At 52.6% G+C, this 22,557-nt stretch overlaps 1 protein-coding gene across 7 annotated transcripts in view; it reads left to right on the top strand.

The window, feature by feature from the left end:
- Nucleotides 1–4,381, top strand: part of MBNL1 (muscleblind like splicing regulator 1) — a 73,966-nt gene extending 69,585 nt beyond the window's left edge. For all 7 annotated transcript variants that reach the window (XM_082288105.1, XM_082288110.1, XM_082288111.1 and 4 more), the window contains 2 exons: nt 146–220; nt 1,080–4,381. In XM_082288105.1, the coding sequence (XP_082144231.1) occupies nt 146–202 (57 nt within the window). In that variant the 3' untranslated portion in view covers nt 203–220; nt 1,080–4,381. The remainder of the gene's footprint in view (nt 1–145; nt 221–1,079) is intronic.
- Nucleotides 4,382–22,557: the final 18,176 nt, after the last annotated feature.

The following is a 22,557-nucleotide window of genomic DNA, read 5'->3' as shown; positions in this document are numbered from 1 at the left end:
CTTCAGTCGACTTTAACTTATAGTTATGATGTAAAATCCACCAACTCACAGCTGATTCTCCCAGACTGATACTCTCTAGCAAATGCTGTGTCTCTGGGTGGGCTCACTGCACGTGTTACTCATTGTTTATATTTCTTACCTGTAGATACCCATAATATCTGCCGAACATCTGACTAGCCACAAGTATGTTACACAGATGTAGACATTTGGTCATCAAACAGTAAGTTCCCAATGTGTTGTTGCTGTATTTTTTCTTACTCTTATGTGTGTAATTTGTTGCTGTAAGGGACAGAATGTTTTTACTTTCTAAGAAAACCAGTAAGCTACAGGGGCAGAGGCTCTGTCCCCCCTGAGGGGCCATTCCTCTCTGAGGAGAGATCCCAGGGGTAACAGTGGCCACATCATGTGTTAGTTTGGTACATGCCCACCCAGCAAAACCAGGGTTCACAGAGGTTGTGTTCTGTCTATGGTGGCCCCAGCAGTGACCTGAGTTGAGGGGCAGATAGAGGGGGAAGATGATTCCATCAAGTTCTCTTCAGAAAGAACGGCTTTTAAATCCCAAAATTTGGAACCCCAGCATTTCCTGGGTTTGGAAATTCATAATTCTCCTGTTGTTGTGAGATCCCCCCCCCCGCAGCCATCCCACCCCAGGACAGCTCTTCATTTGTGTTACCTTCCTCTCTCCTGTGCCCCACTTCTGCCAAGTTTTTATGGAATGCCTTGGCCATAATGGAATTTTTTCTGAGGGTGGGGATTGACCCTTTGGCCACAGTGGGTTTGCAATCAGAGCTGCTCCTTTCAGCTGAGCATAAATGTTGTTAAACTGCTGGAGTGATGCAGGGAGAGTGGATTGCTGAGGGTGGGACGGCATGGGATGGGATGGGATGGGATGGGATGGGATGGGATGGGATGGGATGGGATGGGATGGGATGGGATGGGATGGGATGGGATGCTCCTGCTGCCGGCGGGTTCCTGCGGGGACACAGCCCCCTGTGCCATATAAAACTGGGGCTGCTGTGGTCTGACACCAAGTCCTGGCTGTGCCGAGAACACTTTGTGCTCTTCCCTTCCCTTCCCAGATGGGATCCAAGGCGAAGAGGCCGGATTTGGGTGGGAAGAGGCCGAGCTCATTAGCCATAGTGTATGTAAATACTGTCCAGCAGCACTGGGAACCCCTCAGCAGTGACATCACACATTGCATGTTAACGAGATGAAGCGAGACCGTGGGACTCCACTGCACACTGTTGCCTATATACTTTGTACATTGAATTGATATTTGTGCTGAGGTGATCTTATTGTCTAAACCTGCAGCATCGTCCGCCTTTCCCGGCACGCAGTGCCCGGGGGAAGATGCATCCGGGGCCTGCTCCCCACAATCACGGACGTCACCCCGGAAAGGCCGACGATGCTGTAACCAGAAATCTATTATGTATTGGTACGTCTGTAGACCAAGATATAATTTTTTAAAGTAAGTTTATTTCTTTCAAGGTTTACAAATAACAAAGGTGCACCTTGTATTTAAAATTGCCATTATAGATGAGGGCGTGCATGCACAGTAATTTTTTGTTTAAGAGTAATATTTTTAATGTAATAGATTGTAAGAAATGAGAAGAGAGGAATCTGACAGAGATGAATGTGCCAAGCAAAACCACAACTGTGTATATTTTAAAGCACATCAATGGCTTTAAGTACCATGTTGTTAAGGATTCTCATGAAGTGCCATAGACTGTACATCCATCAGAGTATTATTTCCACAGTGTTATTTTCAGAACCACGTTTTCACTGACTTGATGAGTACTGATCAGTCAAAGGGCACCATTCTGTTTCAAACCAAAGCTGTCTCAGAAATGGCCAATTGCTCCTCACAGCCAGTGGGCAGCACCAGAGAGATGCTCCAGCTGTGCATAACCCTTACGGACAATATTATCTATAAACTCTCCAAGGCGTTGTAGGTCATATTTATGCATATTTACTGTATAACATGAGCTGCGAAAGGGAAAAGCCATTTCTGAGACACAGTAACAAATGTTTGAGGAACTTCTTTTGCTCTATTTATAGCCTCTGTCACAAGTCACAAGGACTATAAATGTTTCGCAGAGATGGGTTTCACTTTAATTCATCAAGTCCCGCGTCCGCGGTGACTCTAAACAAAGACGCAGAAGCACTGACAGCAGATGCATGACAAACCAAAATAGGACAAATGAGATGTTAATTAGTGTAGAAATTGGGTGGGTTAATACTCGGGTGAGTTTTATATGTGATTTTTTTTGTTCAGATTAACTGCTTATAGCCTTAGAAAGCCTTTACAAAATAAAAACAAACAAATAGATGTGCATTCAAGTTTTAAGAATGGATTCATCCAAAGGAATTCTTTTTGTGGTTTGGATGTTGCAGCCAGTAAAGGATATTTTTGCTCTGTTCAGCCAGGGGCTGCCTGGGGCCAGGCCCCGGGTGGGCAGGGGAGGGAGAGGCGCGGGTTCGGTTCTAGAACTCGCCATACTCCGAGTTTACTGCGAGTTTTTATGCTTGAGAGAGATGCTTTATAGATAAGAATGATGTGTTGATTTTCCTGATTGTACTGTACATCTATTAAAGCCTTAGATTATTACATTACGGGTTAAAACCCATACCAATGTAATTTCAATCGTGTTAAGAAAGTATAGGTGACTTCACATGTAATTGTAGTGACTTACCATAGAGAATTTACTTATTTTTTTCGTGTTAAAAGTTTAGTTTTTATTTCTTACATTTATTAGCTCGTTTTCATTTTCTATTACCAGTTGATACCATTTCAGTTTATAGAATTTTGTTTTATTAGAGTTTACTGATGACTTTTTCAAAATACAAAAAAAAAAAGTAGTTTTCTTCATAACATACTCAGTTTGGAATCTACATGTAGTGTCTTATGAGTATTCGTATTATTGTTAACTAAATGATTTCTATTTTACTGATCTAATATGACAATGTAAGAATGTCAGTCATTGTTAGTTCTTGTCTAGTTTTCATTAAAGAACAAAGATCTTTTATATGGATATCTTATAATTATATAATCATTGCTAAGTAAGAAGTTAAGTTGTTGCTATGGCAACAATCCTGGCAGACAATTGAGTAATATTTTGATGATTTATTTTGTTTGTAATTAGTTATGAGAAAAAAAAATCTAGTTCCTAGATATTAGAATAAAATTTATTTTCTACTGTATCCATTTCAAATGTTAAAATATTGTTTAAATATTTTTTGAAATCCCTGAATATCAGGCCTTGTTATAAATAAGCTGCATAATCAATAGATCAAGGGACTTTTTGTTGATAATCCAAATACTCAAAGTTTACGTAACAAGAATTCTAGTGTGTGTGTGCAAACTCTTGAGGGTTGATTATGCTGCAGTTGGGACGTAGAGAGCGAAGGTTGACTTTTTGCACTTCTGTATATAGTCAAAAAAGAGAGAAACCTGTATAATAGTAAGATCTTATTTTGAATAAAAATGTCTATAATTACAAGGAGTTTTGTTAAGGCTAAATAAAATGACAGGCTGAACAAAATTGCTTGCAAAAGTGGCACAGAGTTAGCACTCCATCCCCCTTCCAAAAAGTTGCTTTGCTTTATGTGGACAGCTTGTAGTTTGCCAGGATTTTTTCAGCTGGAAAGATCTGCCATCCTTCCGAGATCTCATGACTGACAGAAGCTCCACTGGGTCAAATCTGCCTGAAAATCATTATGAAAAAAAAAATTAAAAAAAAAAAAATAATAAAAAAAAAGCAGGTACTTCAGCCCATCCAGGGAACCATGGCTCAGATATTCCGTACATTATTCAAAATCTACTGCATGTTTAAAGTATCAAAATATATTAAAGATATATGCTATTCAAACCAGTTTCTGACAATTTCAGTGGTTTCTTGTTCACAAAAAAAGATTCTTCAAAACAAATACTGACGTTCACAGAGTTCAACCATGGACAGGCAAACGGAACAGCACCCGTAGCTGTAGGGTAGGGGATTATTTTCTCGCTGTAGTGGTCCTGTTCTTTTAGCAGGTGAAAAACAACCTGGGAGATCTTCCCTTTCCATGGAAAGCGTTGCAGGAGCGTGGTCATCCTGTGTATGCCAAAGCTGGGAGCAGGCGGGGGGCCGGGCTGCCCGGTCTCGGAGCTCACACTAATCAGTAATTAACGAGTTGCACTCGTGCAGCCCCCGGTTCATCTGCTGGAAGGACGGGCGCGCTTGGGTTTGCTCTTACGTAACCACAGACTTACTTTCGCTTGTAGTTGCTCCAGTTACGTACTCTGTCCTGGGCTGCAATTTGGGTTTATGCTTATTTTATTATTACTGCTATAGTTGACCTTGCTGTATGGAAAAAATAAAGTGAAATTGCCCTAATGAAAGTTCTCTTTCTTAATTATCTTTTCCTCTATTAGGTTAAAAGTGGCTCCACGGGGTTGTGTAGGCTTGAATGTGTCTGAGCACTTGTGGGACTGTCCACAGTTTATTTGGTACTGGGGCTTTTCTGCACCAGCACATGTTCCCTCTGCAGGATGTGTATTAAAATGTGAATATCCCGCCTGCTCGGGATATTCCTGTCAAATCCGGGATGCTCTGGATCAGCCCCAGCTGCCGTTAGCCTCCTGTGGCAACACTTCTGAGATCCAGAGACACACTGGGACCCCCAGCCCCTCCCTCTGCAGGGAATGGGGACACAGGGAACTGAAGGTGTGGGGAATGGGGGCACAGGGAATCAGGGGAGTGGGGAATGGGGATGCAGGGAATGGGGGAGCAGCGAACTGGGTGCGCAGGGAGCTGGATGATCAGGGAAATGGAGAACAGGGAGCTGGGGCTGCAGGGAAGTCAGAGTGAAGGGAATGAGGGGAGCATGGAATTGGAGGACAAGGAACGGGGAGCAGAGACTTGGAGGGGCAGGGAATGGGGAAGCAGGGAACTGGGGACACAGGGAATAAAGGGAACTGGGAAGGGAGGTGCAGGGAATGGGGCAGCAGGGAGTGGGCTGCAGCCAGGCAGTGGCTGACATTAGAGGGAGCCCTGTTGCCACGTGTTGCAGTTGCTCCATCTGTCTCCCACAAATCACTGATAATCAAAATTTTTGATCACAACATCACAGCTTTAATTGATTAAAGAAAACACTGCAGGGCAGTTTTTTCCAGGGGGATTCTGGGTGTCTCCTGTGACCCCCACCACTAGCTGGCCTTTCCCAGACAAGGTCTCTTGGCACTATTTCCAAGCTCAGCACACCTGGACATCCCATTCCTGCTGGCCGAGCACCCACTCCCCTGCACGCCCTTTGCCCCCATGCTCAGGATGACACCAGCGTTTCATTTATCCCCACATTTAGCTGCCTAGGGAAAAACAACGCGTCGAGCAGTGCCAGTGTTCAGAACCGGCAAAAATAGCCCAGCTCGATTTTCCTCTGTGACTTCGAGGGCGGCTGCGGTGGCTCCATCCCGGGGCTCCCCCAGCCCTGAGGGACCCTCCGGCCCTCCTGTCCTGCGGCACCGGCTCTGCCGGGGCTCCCGCGAGTGAGAGGATGGCGAGCAGCAGCTCTGCCCCCGCGGGGCTGTCGCTGCAGAGGGAGGAATCAGCAGCTCGGATGCTGAGCAGAGCCACGAGAAGGAGCTGCTGCCAAAGCGGCTCGGGAAGCTGCGGCTGTGGCACCTCGCTGTCCCTGCCACCCTCTGGGATGTGGCACCTCGCTGGCCAGGGCCGGGACAATGACAGCCACGGGGGCAGCAATGAGAGCTGTATCAGTTGTGAAAAGCAAAATAAGAGAATTTTGTTCCAAGGATCTCCTATGTGTGCAGCTGAGAGGCTTTTCTGAACTGGGGGGGATTCTGGGCCCTCAGGGAGGGAGGAACAGGAACCTGGGAAAGAGTTTGAATCACCTCTGCTCCCTGGGCAGGAAATGGTGGCAGGACGGAAGAAACAGAATAATTCTGAGGGTGTTTTTGCATCCAAATGTTAGTTGTAATTTTTTAAAAAGTGTATTTCCTGCCCGAACAGAGCCGATCACACCCCTCTCTGTGGTCCCAGCTGTGGGTGGCACGATGTGCTGGGCACAGCTCGGCATGGGGAGAGGCGCCGGGAGGGCTCAGCTCTGCCCACTGCAGTGCCCGGGACACGCAGCACAACGCGGAGCCGGGAGCGTGGCAGGGCCACCACCACTGGGTGCCACGGGCTGCAGCAGCTCCGGACCACGGGGAGAGCAGGGGAGAGAAGGGAGTTTGGAGAATGGCACAGGTGCTGGGGCTGAGTGGCCCCAGGGTGGGTGGGGATTTGATGCGGCTCAGCCGGGGGAAAGGGAAGGGTTGGGGCGAGTCGGGGCTGCGGGAGGGGTCTGGAGCTTCTGCGTGTGCAGGGAGGAGCTGGTGCAGCGTCGGGGGAGCTCCCGCGGCCACGCACCCACCTCGGCCGGGGGCCGGGCGCAGGGAGCTGCTGGTCCGGGTAGGGCTGGACACAGCGGCTGCATCCCGCCCACAGCCCCTCACCGCGGGATAACCACAAAACCTTGTTCTGGCGCTGGCTGGAGCGGGGAGCCCCTCCCGGCGCTCCTGTGCTCGCTGGCACATCCCGGGGGAGCTGCCCAGGGCTGTGCTTCGGGGCAGTGTCAGGGCACTGAGCTCCGTGACCGCGGAGGGGCTCTGCTGGTCCCTTCCCTCCCGTTCCCACACCCTTTTTTCGATGCCGGCCCTCACCTTCCGCATTCGCCTTTGCTGCCCGGTGCTCGCCGGCTGTTTGGGCAGAGACACATTTAACAGCGGGCGCTCTGGGGGCCGGGTCTGCCCTGAGGGGTGGCAGCGGTGCCACAGCCCGGGCTGCTGCCAGGGAGAACCCGACACGTTGGTGGCCAAGGGGCCTGTGACTGTGGTCACCGTGCCCATGGCATCCACAGCCGTAAGCAAAGGGGGAAACACGCCCAGTGTCACTCACCGGCTCTGACAGCTGCTGCTGGCTCCAGCCCCTCAATTCGTGGTTTCTGGTGCAGAGGAAAATGATGTGAACAGATCGTTACTGCATGAAACCCGGTTCTGAACATCTGTGCTGAAGTGAAAACTTCATCCGAAAATAGATGTACAGACAGGGAAGAGGAGCAGCTCACAGGAGAGAGCTGGAGGGAATTCACAAAATCCAACTTGCCCTACAAAATTTTGGGGGGGGGGGGGGGGGGGGGTGCGGTCTCTGAGGCTCTACCAACATTCCCTCTCGAGGGTCACTGCTGCCTCCCTGTATTGACCTCTCCCCATACCCAGTATCAGTCACTTTTGGTCTGTTCTCTAAAACACCTCTGTGCTGTTTGGAGGACCTGTCTCTGCAGTGAGATGCACACACTGGGTCTGGGTCGCCCTCTCATGTCGTTTTTCCATGTTATTTTCCTTTGGAGGAGCCTCCTGTAACCCGTGTTGGCAAACACGGGCGCTGGCCTGGCACTGCCGGACGCCCTCAGTAGCGAAGCTGCTGCCGGCAGCGGCGCCGCTGGGGCGGTGTTTGCCATCACTGCTGGCCCTGGGCAGGAAATGCTGAGCTGTTCCTGCGAGCCCCCCAGCCACAGCCATCCGTGACAGGCCCCTTCCTGGCAGTGGCCGTGTCACCAGGGCAGGCTGGGGCTGGAGGGTGCTGCTGGTTGGGGCAGCTCTGGCCCTGGGTACCTGGCCAGGACTCGGGTGCCAAACCCAGCCCAGTGCCGTCAGAATTCCCTGCCCTCGGCAGTGGTGTGGCTCAGGCCAGAGCCAAGCCTGGTGTGTGAATTCTCTGCCAGATGAGGGAGGGGTGGTCCCCCAGGGTCGTTCCTGGCTCCTCCGGGTACCCCTGTCGTGCAGCCACTCGCTGCTGAGGGAGCGTGCTGGGCCTGTGCTTTCTGACTCACCAGCAGGTGCATTGAGCAATCTTCTGTTTCCCAATCTGTTTTCTTTCTCAAGAATTCAGTCATCACTTTTGCTTTCAGGGCAGCAAAAACATAATCCAGCTGCGAGTTCACACACGCGGCTCTGCTGCTTGGCAGATGCCGGCAGAACCCCTCGTTTTTCGTGGGAAGGAAGAGAGGGTCATGTCCAGCGCCCACTGCTGAGCCCCGTGGGGCTGCCACCAGCTCCCCTGGGCCCCACCCTGCAGCCTGAGCCACCTCTGGGGTCCTGCAGCCCTGAGTTGCTCCCAGGGTGAACAGGGCAGCTGGGGGCCATGAGCCACCAGAGCGCTGGGGCTGCTTGGGGCCGAGCGCTGCCACCCTCCCGTGGGGATGGGACAGGACAGGACGGGATGGGATCAGACGGGATGGGATCAGACAGGTTGGGATAGGATGGGGCCGGCCCCATACCCCAAGATGCCCTAACATGCAAGGTGCAAAGCCAACGACCCACAGGCAGCACCCAGTGTTGGAAACTGCCAGAACCCTGCTCTGTGTTTCACGTGCCTCTCCCGTGTCATTCCACATTTGCCGCTGGAACCTGGGCCTTTCCTCTTCTCTGGATATTTCCTGGCATTTTGCATTTCTCCCTGCTGCAGCACCTTGCAGTGCTCCCCTCCCTGGTACCTCCCAGCCCTGCTCCCGGGGGCAGTGCCCACACCCCACTCTGCCCAGCAGGTCGGTGTTCGTCCAGCCTGCAGCCAGCCGGACAAACAGCAGGGAAGGAAGACATACTTCCAACCCGTTCCCCCTTCTTCTTTTCTTCTCTCCTTTTTTTTCCCTCCACAGTCCTGGGCAATAGTTTGTGATGCTGCAGTTTGAAGGTTCCCACTCATGACAGATGGGCAACGTTTTCTTGTACTTGATTTGGAAATCCTTTCCCGATGCAGTGGATATTAATGATTACACAAACCAAACTACTGCTTTCCAAGCAGCACCAGCTCAGACTGCTGCAGGCCAGGAGTCGGTGAGGGGCCTGGCAGCCTGTCCGAGTGTGCTGTGACAGTACTCCCGGGCAAACAGAATTTTCTACGAATTTTTTAAACCCTCCCATCCTCCCCTTCTGAGCCGAAACCTCATTCTGGGGAGAAATCTGTTAAACCCAGCACATGATTTCTCGCAGCCTTGCTCCGACGCAGTTTTCAATGGGAACAGGAAGAAACGTGTCAGCAGCTTCGTGTCTCTTCTTGCCTGGGGAACAGGTCCCGTGCCAAGCTGGGAATGCCTTCGGCAGAGCTGCTGCCTGCCGAGCACATCCCGGCGCTGCGGGCACCAGCTCCTTGGCTCGCTGCCGGAGCCCCGGGGCCGGCGATCCTCACCTGGGGACCAAGGTGGGGCCGAGCCCCGCGGGCTGCGGGGGCACGTGGAGCCCCACGCGCGGCTCCCGCTGCGCCGCCGGGAGCTGAGTCATCCCGGCTTCTGCTGGTCCGGAGGAGGCCCAGCTGTCTCCTCGCCAGGCGTGGAGCGGCTCCAGCCTCCGTCGCGGTGCCTTCCCACCGCATCCTGCGTGCCGCTCCTGGGAACGGCGTGTGCCGGTGCGGCCGCCCCGCTGCCCGGGGCGCTCCGGGTGCCGCGTGTGTCGGAGCGCCTTAACGAGGGCAAACACGGGGCTGTGTTCCACCCCCAGAAAGGAGAGGAGAGCAGCATTAAAACCATAGCGGAGCTTGTACTTCGTCCTGCGTCTTCGCAACAGTTGGGGCTTCTCGTGCCTCCTCTCCTCCCGGACTTGCCCACGGGTTGGATCGGGGTGGTTCCGCTTCAGAGGGGCTGCGGGAGGGGTGGGCTCTGCTCGGAGCTGCCGATAGCCCGCACTCTGCTCCGAGTGAAGCTCACGGGTGAGTGTGAGCCGCCGGCCCCGAGGCTGTGCGGTCACCCTGGCTCTCGTCCTCCACGCCAAACCCGCACTGATGGGATTTGGAAGCAGCCTTGGCACGGGGACGGGGCCAGCGGGGCGCTCCCACACGGATTCCCCACACAGTGCTGGGCCCCCAGTCCCAGCAGGGACGGGTGGCGCTGATCCCGTAATGCCTGAGCCCTTCTGTGGGCATCACCCCGGCGAGGTGCTGTTTCTGCAGGCAGGTTGTTGTCTCTGCACGTTTGTGCAGGGTTAAAAAAACCCCGGAGATCGCAAAATGAGCAGATATGTGCTCCGGAGCTTTGGAAGTGGATGAGGATCACCACAGCATCGTACAATTCATTAAAAATATAATTCTGATACACTGTAATTAAAAAAAAAAAATTGCAAACCACGTGGGGATTTGCTTTGATTAAACGTTCGTAGTCAGACTCACGCTGTGTTACAGAGGCCGGGAGAGCGAGTGGATCTGTTCATCAGCCCAGGAGCTGCCCCGGCCGGAGGGGGCCAGCGTGGGTGCAGGATGTGTGCTGGGGCCGTACCCTGCTTGGAGCCTGGAATCTGGCGGGGGGAAGAGCGCAGCAGCTTGGTTTGCTGTGCCTGCAGGCAGCTGAGGAAGTTAACATTTAAAAAACGCCAAACCAACCAACCATCCCAAGCAGAGCCCAGACCAGGCCCGGGGCTGCTCCAGCCGGGCTGGGCTGGGGGTCCCGGGGACAAGGACGGTCCCTGTGCCCGTGCGGGTGATGGGGCAGCGCCCGGAGCGGTGTCTGTCTGTCTGTCTGTCCGAGGGGATGCACAGCAGGCACCCAGCGTTCCCTGGAGCCGCATTCCTGAGGCGTGCTTTGCATTGCGCTGGGGCAGAAATCGCTGCGATAACACAAAAATGTGCGATGCTTTATCAAGGGGAGGAAACAGAACCACCTCACCGGCCGTGCGGGGAGGCTGCTGTGCTCAGGCTGCTGAGGGGATGCTTTGAGCCGAGGGTGGGGACAGTCCCTCTGTGGGACAGCCGTGGGACAGCTTCAGCCTGGTAGCAGTGGCTCTGACTGCCCTGCTGGCTTTTCCCCACCCAGGCTGAATCCCAGCTTTGCCATTATTTGTCACTAGCAGGGGAGTAAATGCAATGAGAGAGGAAAAATTCTGTCATTCACTCTGCAAAACTGCACGGAACTGGTACTATTTTAAGAAAGGGAAAAAAAAGGTAAACTTTCAAAGGTCTTTTAATATCAGGGTTAAACAAGGAAAGACTTGGAGATGAGAATTGAAGGACTCAGATAAGCTTTGCTGAAGAGAGGTTTTCTTCCCTGTTAGTTTTGCTTATGGGTTTATGCCAGTTTTATGGAACTGTACAGTATAATTCATCCAGTCTTTCCTATTTATGGGTACATTTCAGAGTAGAATGTTGTTAGCAGCTTGAAGCACTGCCATGCTCCAGCACTTTGGGTTTAACACTACTCAATGTGAAAAAAATTAATATTTCAACTCAAAATACTGAATAGCAACTATGAATGTAAAAACTTTGCAGCTCACTTCAAAACATGTCAAAACGGCCCAGGGAAGAGGAATACTGATGTGTTCAGTTTTCCGAGGCAGCTCTGATGTCGCCCGTGAGCTGTGCTGGGTGTTGGCAGCCGAGCCCGGCCAGGGCTGCCTCGGTTTGCAGGGCAGCACCCCTCGATCTGTCCCAGGGGCACTCCAAGCTCCTCATGGGGAGAGCAGATCACCCTCGGGGTTTCTTTTGTGGGCAACAGCACTTTCAGGTGTGGCTGTCTCAGTGTTTGCCATTTCCAACAGACATAGGAGGGCCTGCGGAGCTGCCACGGGAGCTGCTGGAAAACCCCAGCACTGGGTGACTCTTAGGCTTGGTGGCTTTTTTAAACATCCGCTGGTTTTTCACGGCTGAAAACTGTTCCCCAGAACTGCAGGAAGTGGCAACCTTTAAAAGAATGTGTGACCTTCCAGCAGGAATGAGAGTTTCCTGGGAGCTGGCTCTGCCCCACAGCCGGGAGACAGCACTCATCTCCCAGCTCCGGTCCAAGCACAGGGTTGGATTCCTTCAGTGCACCAAAGGAATCCATACAATATTCCAGTAAATTTTAAAAATGTATTAATTATTAAGCAGGCCTGTATCTGGGGGCAGTAAGATAACTCAGCCCGAGAGATAGCAAAACTGTTTGTGTGGAACAGCTGTTTCCGCAGAGCAGCCCATGGTGGAGGGAAGGAAATTTATAAACAAAAAGGTTACAAAATGTCAACAAAGGCTTTGGCAGGAATGGCCAGAAGTTCAGATTAAAGGGGAGCTATTAAGGATCACTTTTCTCAGGCCCTGAAAACCACTTGGGAATTTCCAGGAGTAAAGATTGTTTACCAACCTGTGAGCCCCAGAGAGATCCCAGCCCCACGTCCGGGCTGGGGTGCTCCAGGCTCCCCCATCCTGAGGGCACCGCATCCCCCTGCCCACAGCCATCCCGACACACCCCATCTCTGGAGCAGAGCAGGAGCAGAGCCTGGCCGTGCCCTCACTCCATCCAGGTGCCAGGCATCCGGCCGTGCCAGCTGAGGAGAGCGCAGCAGCAGCTCCTGCCCTTTCTCACCTGTGCAGCCGAACCCCTGGCAGCCTGTGCCGAGTTAGTGCTGCTGGGCAGGGTGTATACCCCAGCTTGGAGCCCCCAAGGCAGCAGTCAGGCTCCACAATATCCAGAAAATGCATGGGCCAGCTATGGCAGCGCTGCAGAAGCTTGGCTGCAGGCAGGAAAGGGAGAAGCTGCTTTTCAGCGCCTGGGGATGTGGGAAAGCCCCACCCCAGTGCCCCAGTTCCCAGCCTTCAGCCCAGTGTCCCCACTCCCCTGCTCCGGTCTGGGGGTCAGCACAGGCCCCTTTCAACCCACACACCTGGCTGGGCTCAGGGGGCCTGGCCCATGGCACAACAGCAACTTCCAGAGGAAAAGTGAAAGGGCACGAAGGGAGTTAGCTCAGCAGCACAATTCCAGGCTGAGGGAGCTGTGTTGCACAGCTCAAGCCACGTTTCTGCCCTCGCTGAGGGGATGGGCACCTGCAGGCAGGGTTGCCAGCTCTGTGAGGAGTGCAATCTTCTCTGTATTGTTTAAATAATAAAAACTATGTGCTTAAACCCCAAACCAAACAAACCACCACCCCAAACGGTTGCTATTGAACTCCTTCACCCGGGATAACAGGGAAAGAGCAGAGAGCATAAAGGCTCTGGTTCTGCTGTACTTGCTTGGCTCAACCCCCGACTTCATTCAGGCTGTGAGGGGGGAGAAGGCTCCTCTGCAGCATGAACTGGCTGTGATTCCGAGTCAGATCAAGCTCATGTGCATAACGAGATGCAGTTTCCAGCATTAGCTGTGTGATGGCAGGACCGGCAACTCTAGTGGGGAAGAAGTCGGCATCCTGGAGGTGCTGAGGGGACAGAGAAGGGCTTCTCCGGTGGGCTGAGCAGTGAGTTGAGCCTCTTGGCTCCTGCTTGACTGCTGTGTTTGTGCCTGGAGTCTGGTTCATTTGCCAGGTACCCTGGGGTCCTGTCCCGGGTTTGGGGTCTAATTACAGCCGGGCTCAGGGAGAGCACTGCGCTGCTCACCCGGGCAGTGCCCTGCCGGGAATTGGTTGTGATTCCCTGTGGAAGACACCCACTGAATTTTTGGGGGTGGGAGGGGTCCCAAGGGATTTTCTGGTGCCGGCTTGAGTAGAAAACAGATGCTGCAGGGGGACCGTGCTCTCCCCTGCCACCGCCGTGCTCTTCCAGCTCCGGAGGAGAAACACCCGCCCAGCGCTTGTGGTCAGGCTGCAGCAGAGCAGGAGGCACCAGATAGAGCCAGATCCGCTTCCTGCCCGGTGCCAGCCGTGGCCTCTCCGGATGCTCCTGTGGGGAGGAAGCAGAGGCGAGGGTCTCTCCGTCTCAAAACATTTCAGCACAGCTGAGTCCTGTCATCTCATCCTGCCACTCACCCCTCCTCATCCCCACCAGTGCCAGCAGCAAGGGCACTGACACCCCGGGGAGAAAACCCAGAGGATTTGGCTGCACACACCCTGAGGCAGCCAAGGAGAGTTTGAATGAGCTGACAATGCTGTTTCCTTATTTTCAAACTGGACTTCTGAGGATTCTTCCTCCTCTGCTTCTTTGTGACTCCTCCTGCTGTTCCTGTCCGAGGAGGTATGAGCATTGCCCTCTGCCCGTGGCTGGAGAGTCCCCCACCACGGGACCCCAATCCATGTGTGTAGCTCTGAGCTTTGGGGTCATTAACAATTACAAAGGAGTTTTAAAGTTCTATACTCCTGCTGCTGTAGATTCAGCTCTTTTACAGGCCTTTTCGGTTCTAGATTTCCAAGTGTTTTACCAGGCTGGTTAATTTGGCTTGTCCTAGGAAGCTGAAGCAGGGGCAGGTGAAGGGATTTGCTCCCTGCAAATGGCCAGGCCTCTGGAAGCTCCTGTCTCCACTTTTTGATTGCAACAGCCTTCATGGCAAACCTCACCAGAGTTAATTCTGCTTTTAAATGAATCATGCTAAGAAATTCATGACATGTGAGCAAAAGGATTATTTTTCAGAAGCAGCCTTGCTTCTGTCATGGATGCTGGCAAAGTGACCCCTGATGTCCCCACTCCTGCTGCAGCAGAGCCCAAGGCAGTGAAACCCCACCTGCCCCCATGGAGCCCCGGGCTGTGTCCCGAGGTGGCTGCGGGTGACCCACCCTGCAGTGCACGGGGGGAAGGCTCTCAGGCCCCTGCCTTCAGGTAAAGCTCAGTGTTTTGTCTGCACCTCACCCTATTTGCTACCTGAGGCACTTTGCTGCAGCGACAGAGGCAGCAGGGAATCCAACAGCAACACCTTCTTGAACGTGGAGCTGCAATTCTGCTGCTCTGAAGGAAATTTGGGCAGGGAAGAGGCAGAGCTGCCAAGTGCTGGCAGGAGTCCTATGCTGTGCCCTTCCTCAACACATTGCCAGGGCAAAATGTGAATGGCTTGGGTTAAAATTCAACTTTTTCCTAATTTGCCCTAGCAAAGAGAACTGGCTCCAAACTGATCTTTGTTTTGATTCAAGTCTTAAATGGTTTGTCCAAGAAAAAAACCAAACCAAACAAACAAACAAACAAAGCCACTGCAGTAGCTCCTCCTGCGTAGGGGGTGGAGAAGCGTGTAATGGTTTGTTTTCATAGGAAAATCAGCCTTTGTGGGGAGCATGGTTCAAACGTGTAGGGACTGGGACTTGGATGAGTTTCCAGAGTTTAGCAATAGTTTTGCAACGTGTGCGTGATTTTTATGAGCTGTGTGACCAGAAGTGACCAGGCTGCACTGGCAGCCCTGGAAGGGCTGTGTCAGGTTTGCCAAGGCCCTGCCCCTTGCCAGAGCTCCGTAGTGCAAGGGCTACCTGTGGCTTGAACTACGTACATTGTGAAGTAAATAACATCATTTCTTGGAGAGAAGAGTCTGCATTTACCTCGGGAAATATTCCCATCAGTATTTAATGGGGAATCTTTTTATGGATGGTGTGAATGGGGTCCCACGGGAGCCAACACTGGCATTTGTAAGGACAGAGCTTTGTGGGCCAGGTGCCAGAGCCCCTGACAGCCACAGGTGCCTGTGCTGTCCCCTGTCACTGCAGCAGGGCCTCCTGTGCCGGTGGTGCCAGGCTGGGCCACGTGGCCACCACGTCCTGTGCCAGCAGTGTGGCAGCAGCTGAGCTGCTGGGGGGTCTCAGAGGGCCTCTGGACAGGCTCTGTGTGTGCTGCTCATTCACCCTGTTTCTTGACTGCTTCAATTTGCTTTGAAAAGCATCTTGCACCCGGGGCTCCTGCTCTGTTTTTCATCCCATCCGTGCTCACCCAGCCCCTGAACATTTTGCCCATTCCCAGCAGTTGCTCTCAGGCCCCCAGGGATGCTGCTCCTCTTCCTCCCCACCCTGGCTGCTCCGTGGAGTTTCCCTGGGAGAGCCCATGTGTCACACTCGGAGCTGGTGTGGCAGAAAAAGCCAATTTTTCAGCCTTTCTTGACAGTAGCACTGAAGGAAGGGAGTGGGCTAGTGAGTGGACTCCCACCTGGAAAATACCTTTTCTACCCTCCTCCATTGAAAACCATTCTGCTGTGAGCATTAATACTTTTTCTGCAGTTCTAGGAAATACAATAATAGGTTGCACATTCAAACCAGCTGCTCGTTTATTTTTTCAACTGCCTCTGAAAAATGCCTGTAATTAGGAAAAATCTATAGCAAGAAGTACAAACAAATCAATGTCTTTCATTAGCCACAAAGAGTCGGCACTCTGCCTTCACTGCGGCTTTATTAAATTAGAATAATGAAGCAGAAGCCATAGAAAGCAAAACAAGAGCTTTGGAAAGGGCTGAAAATACACAGACGTCAGGTTAGAAACACGTTTCAAATTTAAGCGTGAAGCTGTAAACACATTTGCTTGTGCTGTTCTGATCCCTCCTCTGCAAGGCTGTGGGAACCTTAAAGAGTATATATATAAGGAAAAAAAAATTATATATTTTCTCCTATTTCCCTATAAAAGGGATTTAATCTCCTCTGCCAAAACGCTTTGCAGGAGGGTGTCAGGATGTGCGCCCGGGAGCTGGGCAGGGTGAGGAGGGGGAGGACACCGTGGGCTGGGGGGAGGGTCCCAGAGCATCTGCTCCATGTCACACCTACGGTGAGACTGTCCAACACTGTCCCTTAGGTCTGACTCCTGCAGGGCAGGTGTTTGCCTGGCCCCGGTGCAGAGCAGGTTCGGAAGCTGCACATCTTCCCTTCTTTGCCTGGGACTGTCCCTGTTCCCTGCAGTGCCTGGGCACACACAGAGTGCTGAGGATCAGTGGTCCCAGGGACAAAACACAGACAGGCTGCTCAAGGGCCTTGCAAGCACTAGAATAAGCCAAATTTGATGCATTTTACTGTTTCAAAGGTCATTTTTTCCCATTTGTTTCTGCCATGTGGAAGTTTGTCGCTTTCAAAAACAAACCAAAACCAACCTTTTCATTATCAGCAGAAAATACTTTCAAAAACCTTCACCTGTGTCTTTTCTAATGTGGAGTTGCAAGCTGTAAAAATAAGTCTTGCCCTTAATGCTCCTTAAATGGAGGAGCTGCGGGGCTGGGGCAGGGTGGGCACAGCACGGCCAGCTCGGCAGGGCTGGCTGGAAAGTAGCTGTTAATTGCTTATTCCTGGTTTATTTAAACCATGATTTCCGAAGCCGTGTGTTCCTGGGTCGGGTGGGTTTGCAGTGCAGTATCTGCATCACCTCGCAGGTGCGTGGGGGTGTGAGGCAGCGCGGGCTGGAGCTCCGTTACCGGGCAGGGCCCTGGCTGTGGGAAGGGGGTGAAAAATTAATGGGGTTTGGAGTTCAAGCCCACATTGAGCAGACGAATCTGTGCTCTAGTTCCAACTAAATTTATCCCCTACAAAGCTTCCTCTGCCCCTGGCTCCCAGAGTTGGGAAAGGTGCCTTGGCCTGTGGCATGTGGTGCTGGAGGGCCAGGAGCACTGGGAGCATGGAGCACTGGCCAGCCTGGCCCTGGGCAGCCACCTCTGGGAGTCAGCTCTCCCAAGGAATGTTTGTTTTATTGCTTTAGCACCAGCAGACAACACCACAAAACCCCCTAACCCAGGATAATTGAATATTCATCTCCTGCGAATTCTATTAATTCTGCATTTCTTGTTCGGAAGAGCAAAATAATTGCTGTAATTTCATTTCAAAACCAAAGTCAATAACCACGAGCCTGTCATTTCTCTGTGCTTTCACTGAGAGACGATTCGCTGCCTGGTCTGTGATCACTGCTAGAACAGCACATTTATTTGTGCATTTCTCTGCTAAAGCCCATTTGCTCTAAGTGGCCCAGTTAACACCACCAGAGAATCCTTTGCCCTGGTTTTAAACAGCCTTTTAAAATCCTGCATTATTTTAAACAGGAAAATAGAAATTAAATTATGTGGTTTGGTGCACTTTAACGCTTCCCCCCACCCCCGCCAAAGGCTCTGCATATTCTTTAAACAGCCCCTAAGAAGATGTGCTTTGATATTAACCAGTGCTAAAAAAAACTTTAAAAAATCAGGTTTTACCCACTAGAGAAAAACACAGAAAAGGGATGAATAGACATGTGGCATTGGGACCTGGCAGGCAGGGCAGGCATGGGGAAGCTGCTTGTCAGGGAGCTGTAAAAAGCAGGTTTCATGCTTTCTACACAACCTCCAACGTGACGTGAGGCTCCGTATCTGACCTTTCTTCGTGCCCCCTTATCCTCTCATCAGTGTTTACCAGACACGCTATTTTCTCATGAAAGAGCAGCTTCTGTTTTAGGAATCAGGGTCGCTGGGTACCGCTGCCACGCAGGAGCTCCTTCGGGCAGGGGCCTGCGCCGGGGTGAGGGAGCGCTGGGGCCCCTGTCCGAGGGCCCTACGGCCTTGGAGTCGCTGCCTGGGGCGGAAGGGACCTTATGGAGCTCGCAGCTCCCAGCCCCCAGACGCCGCTGGGAAAGCCCAGTGGCCACGCTGGGCCATGTCCCGGGCTGCTCCGGACACGGGGCTCGGTCAGACCCCTGCCCACCCCTGACCCCTCCTTGCGTGGGCAGTGGGAAGGCGAAGCCGGAGCTGATGCTTGCCCGGGTCCTGTGTCTGCCAGGGAGGTGGCAGCTGCCTCTGCCCCAGCGTGACCCAGCACAGCAGTGTCACCAGGACTGCCACATCTCCCAGCTCCAAAGGCTCTTCCCTGTGGCTGGCTTTGGCACTGGCGTAGGGTCCCCCGGCGTGTGCCGGCTGCGAGAGAGGGGACTCAGGCAAGGCTGTCTTCCCTGTCAGGTTGCTTAGTCCAGGCTGATGTGCCAGGCAGGAGAGCTGCTGCCATCCATCCAGCACTGATGCCCTGTGGCCTGGGAGCAGCGAGGCTGGCACAGGGGTCCCTCGGCAGCGAGGAGGCTCCTCACCATGCTCGGGATGCTCCTCGGGCAGCAGACACCACCAGACGTCCTCAGGGGCATCCTGTCACCCAGTGGGTCAGTGTGTGACCCTCACCTGCAGCATCGCCACGTACCAGGGCAGCCACAGGGCACAGGGGTCTGGGGCTGTTGGGGCAGGAGGACCCCCCAATAGCCACGGCTCTGGAGTGGAGAGCAGGACATGTGCACCCCCGTTTTTTCTAGAAATGGCTCCAATAATTAGACCTGTCAGTTTACATAGAATTATTCCTGTTTACTGAACCACCAGATTTTGACTTCGGAGATTTGATCTCATTATTTGGCCAGTGAGCTGGGCAGGATGATCCCACTCCTCATTACTTTACAGCAGTACTAAGCCCTAGCTGTGGCTGCTACTTTCTTGGCTGCAGCCAGGCCAAGGGGATTTGGCCGAGTTCCTGAGGCAGCTTCCTTAGCCAAACAGATGAAGCCTCATTAGCACCTGTACCAGGGAGGTATTTATTTCCATTAAGACAGTGTGGAGCGTGCCTTCCTGCCAGGCACAGCACAAACACAGCGGGAGACAAAAGCCCTGCTCCCCTCTCCTCAGCGCTCGCTCATCACTCACATCGTGTTCCACCGGCTGACCCAACCAGACTGGGCTGAAAACAAGCAGGTTGATGGCCCTGCCCTCCCCTTGTGGTGCCACTGTTGGCACCCAGGCAAGCCCCAGGGATGAGGCTGGGACAGGGCAGCTGCAGCACCTCTGGGACAGTCAGCATGCCCTGACCCTGGAAATCACAGAATCCCAGACTGGTTGGGAGAGACCTTAAAGTTCATCCAGTCCCAGCCCTGCCTTGGGCAGGGACACCTTCCATTATCCCAGGCTGCTCCAAGCCCCAATGTCCAGCCTGGCCTTGGGCACTGCCAGGGATCCAGGGGCAGCCACAGCTGCTCTGGGCACCCTGTGCCAGGGCCTGCCCACTCACACAAGGAGCAATTCCTTCCCAGTATCCCATCCAGCCCTGCCCTTTGGCACTGGGAAGCCATTCCCTGTGTCCTGTCCCTCCATGCCTTGTCCCCAGTCCCTCTCCAGCTCTCCTGGAGCCCCTTTAGGCCCTGCAAGAGGCTCTGAGCTCTCCCTGGACCCTTCTCTTCTCCAGATGAACACCCCCAGCTCTCCCAGCCCAGCTCCAGCGCAGAGGAGCGCCAGCCTCCGAGCATCTTCAGGGTCTCCTCTGGATTTGCTCCAGCAGCTCCATGTCCTCCCTGTGTTGGAGGCCCCAGGGCTGGATGCAGCGCTCCAGGTGGGGTTGCTGCTGCAGAGGTGTCACTTCCTGCTCCTCCTGCCTGTCCCCATTTTGGGACTAAATTAGAACTTAATTCCTGTCCAGCCTGTCCATCAGGCTTCTCACCAGAACACGATAAAACATCTCAATCTATAGTTTGCAATGGAAGTGTCAAGAATGGGGGAATCACTCTACCAAGGGAAACCCAGTGAGCTCTGTGCCAAGGTGCTGATTCTTGGCATGACGGATCTCAAGAAAATCCCCATGATACGGAAATGTTTGGTGTTGATCCTTATCAGAACCATCCCTGCACTTCTGGGGTGCAGTTCTTTTACCTGCCCCATTTATAATTGATTTTACTTCATTTAGAAATCAAAGCAGCAAAGAGAAGCTCACAGAGGAGGTTTTGCCTTCCCACCCCCCGGTTTGCTGTGGTTCTAAGTCAGTGCTGATCTTACCCCCCACTAAATAGGAGCCATTAAAATCAATCATTAATAGCTTTAAAAGGTTTGTACACCAACCAGACTCACTTATGTTTGAACATTAACAGATGTATTTTTCCTTAACAGTGGGCTCTTTTAGTCAAATTTTAGAGGTTATAAAAAGGATTATCTATGCCAGTGATTTTTTTTTTCCAGTGCGTTTTTAGACTGGGCTCGTGGAATAAGCTCCTGAAGCTACAAATTGAAAAGACAAAGGTTAATCCCTTAAGAGCTGGATAAACAATCATTCATTAAGGGATGGAAAGCATTAGCACAGGGCAAGCAGAGGCTGAAGGGCAGGAGGGGAAGATGAGGCACTGGCCTCACCTGGGTGTGGGGTGCCAGGATCCTGCTGCCACAGGGGGTGTGGGGGTCCCACTGCCATAGCAGGGTGCAGAGGGCCATGACTCAGGAAACAAACCAGACGAGTTTATTTGTATTTGGAATTGTAATAGGGAGGAGGGAACGTGGGGACAGAGGAGCCTCTGCAGCAGGGCCACCCCCCCAGCACTGCAGAGCTGCAGCTTGTGCAGCTCCAACTAAAGCTGTGGCTTCAGAGGCTACCCCTTGTATTGGAAATGGCCTTGGTGAGGAGTCCCAGGGGGTTTGCTTTCAGTGAGGGCTGAGCTGGCATTGCTGTCCTGCAGGATCAGCTTTAGGGGGTTTTATTTCAGATGTGTCTCTGTGTTTGTTCCTTGGCATCACCTCCTTCCTCATCATCCCTGGGAGCTGCTGAGTTTCACCTTTAGCTGTCATGTGCAGGCAGAAGTGTCACTGGGGTCAGGGTGGAGGTTCCCACAGGTGCCCAGGTGCTCTGAGACAGGAAAGCATTCATCTGTTGGGCTTCAGCCCAGAGGCTGCACCGAAACCAGCTGAGAGCATGTGGGTCATGAGAGACAGGACAGGAACCAGCCGAGAGCATCCTGGTAATGAGGGGTGACTGCACCCCACACAGAGCTCCGGGAGGAAGGAGGCCAGATCAGCTGGAGAGAGAAAGCTGCAGGATAATGACGGAGGGAACAATAGCTGGAGAAGGGATAAAAAGATCTGGCTGTGGAGATATCAGTGCAGAGGTGTTGCTCAAGGTGCTCCTTCCCCCATCAGCTTCAAACCTGTTGGAAGAGAGCTCAGAAAAGGGGGCTTTTAATGCTTAGTTTAAACTCCTGACACTTTGTCATTACTGCATTTTCAGATATTCCAAAAATAAAATAAAAGCGAGAATTGACATCAGGATAAAAATCCAGGATTCATTATGTGGCAGCACTAAACGGAGCAATTTGATTTCCATTTCCATGACTGGTATTTTCGAGGCCCTTCCTTCCCCTAATTAGACCCTTTGGGCAGGAATGGGAGGCAGTGAGGGAGGGCAGTTTGCAAAAAGGCAAACCAGTGTGAGGAATGGGCAGGCAGAACTGGTGCTGTGGGCAGGAAGGGCATGGGGGCACCACCACCCAGGACCACTTGGGTTTCATCCCTGGCAGAGAGGGACGAAACTTGGGCAAGAATTGCACCTCACCTATTCTTGTTCCACTACCAGTGCCAAAGCAGGTCTTTGGATCCATCAGACAAATCACTGATGGATCATCACCGGGAGCTTTGGGCCCTCGAAGTCAAGCACAAATGAAACAGAAGAGGACTTGCCAGGGCAGTGGGGCCGGCAGAGCCCCTCGGGCAGGCTGGGCAGCGCGGGGAGAGGGGCCACTGCAGGGAGCGATGCGTCCCCGCCTCGGCTCCGCGGTGTAACAGCGCAGGAAGCACAGCGCCGTGCGTGGGTGTGCGGGGTGTGCCTCCTCTGCTGAGGTCAGCTCAGGTACAACTGGTCGGGAAGGGAAATGTGGGCAGGGAATAAAGAAAAGCGGAAGGATGGCAGCTCCAGAGGGCTCCAGCACGTGGGTTTGGAAAGAGCAGCAAGAGCCACCTCCACGGCTTTGGATTCGCGGTTGCAGCTGCCATGGAAAGGCAATATTCTGGGCTTTCACCTCTTATTACATTACTGCCATCTGATCTCATGGTCTTAGCTTTAAAAAAGTCTCTCAGATCAGTTTTAACATCTTCTTTATGAGTTTAGCACCTGAAACAGTGCCTGGTTTTAGCTGTTCTAGATTTTGAGGGTTGACAAGACTTATT

Source organism: Coloeus monedula (assembly GCF_965178545.1).
Source record: "Coloeus monedula genome assembly, chromosome: 10".
Classification (NCBI taxonomy): Eukaryota; Metazoa; Chordata; class Aves; order Passeriformes; family Corvidae; genus Coloeus; species Coloeus monedula.
The sequence above is the reverse complement of the archived record's forward strand: the minus strand, read 5'-3'. Positions and strand labels throughout refer to the sequence as shown.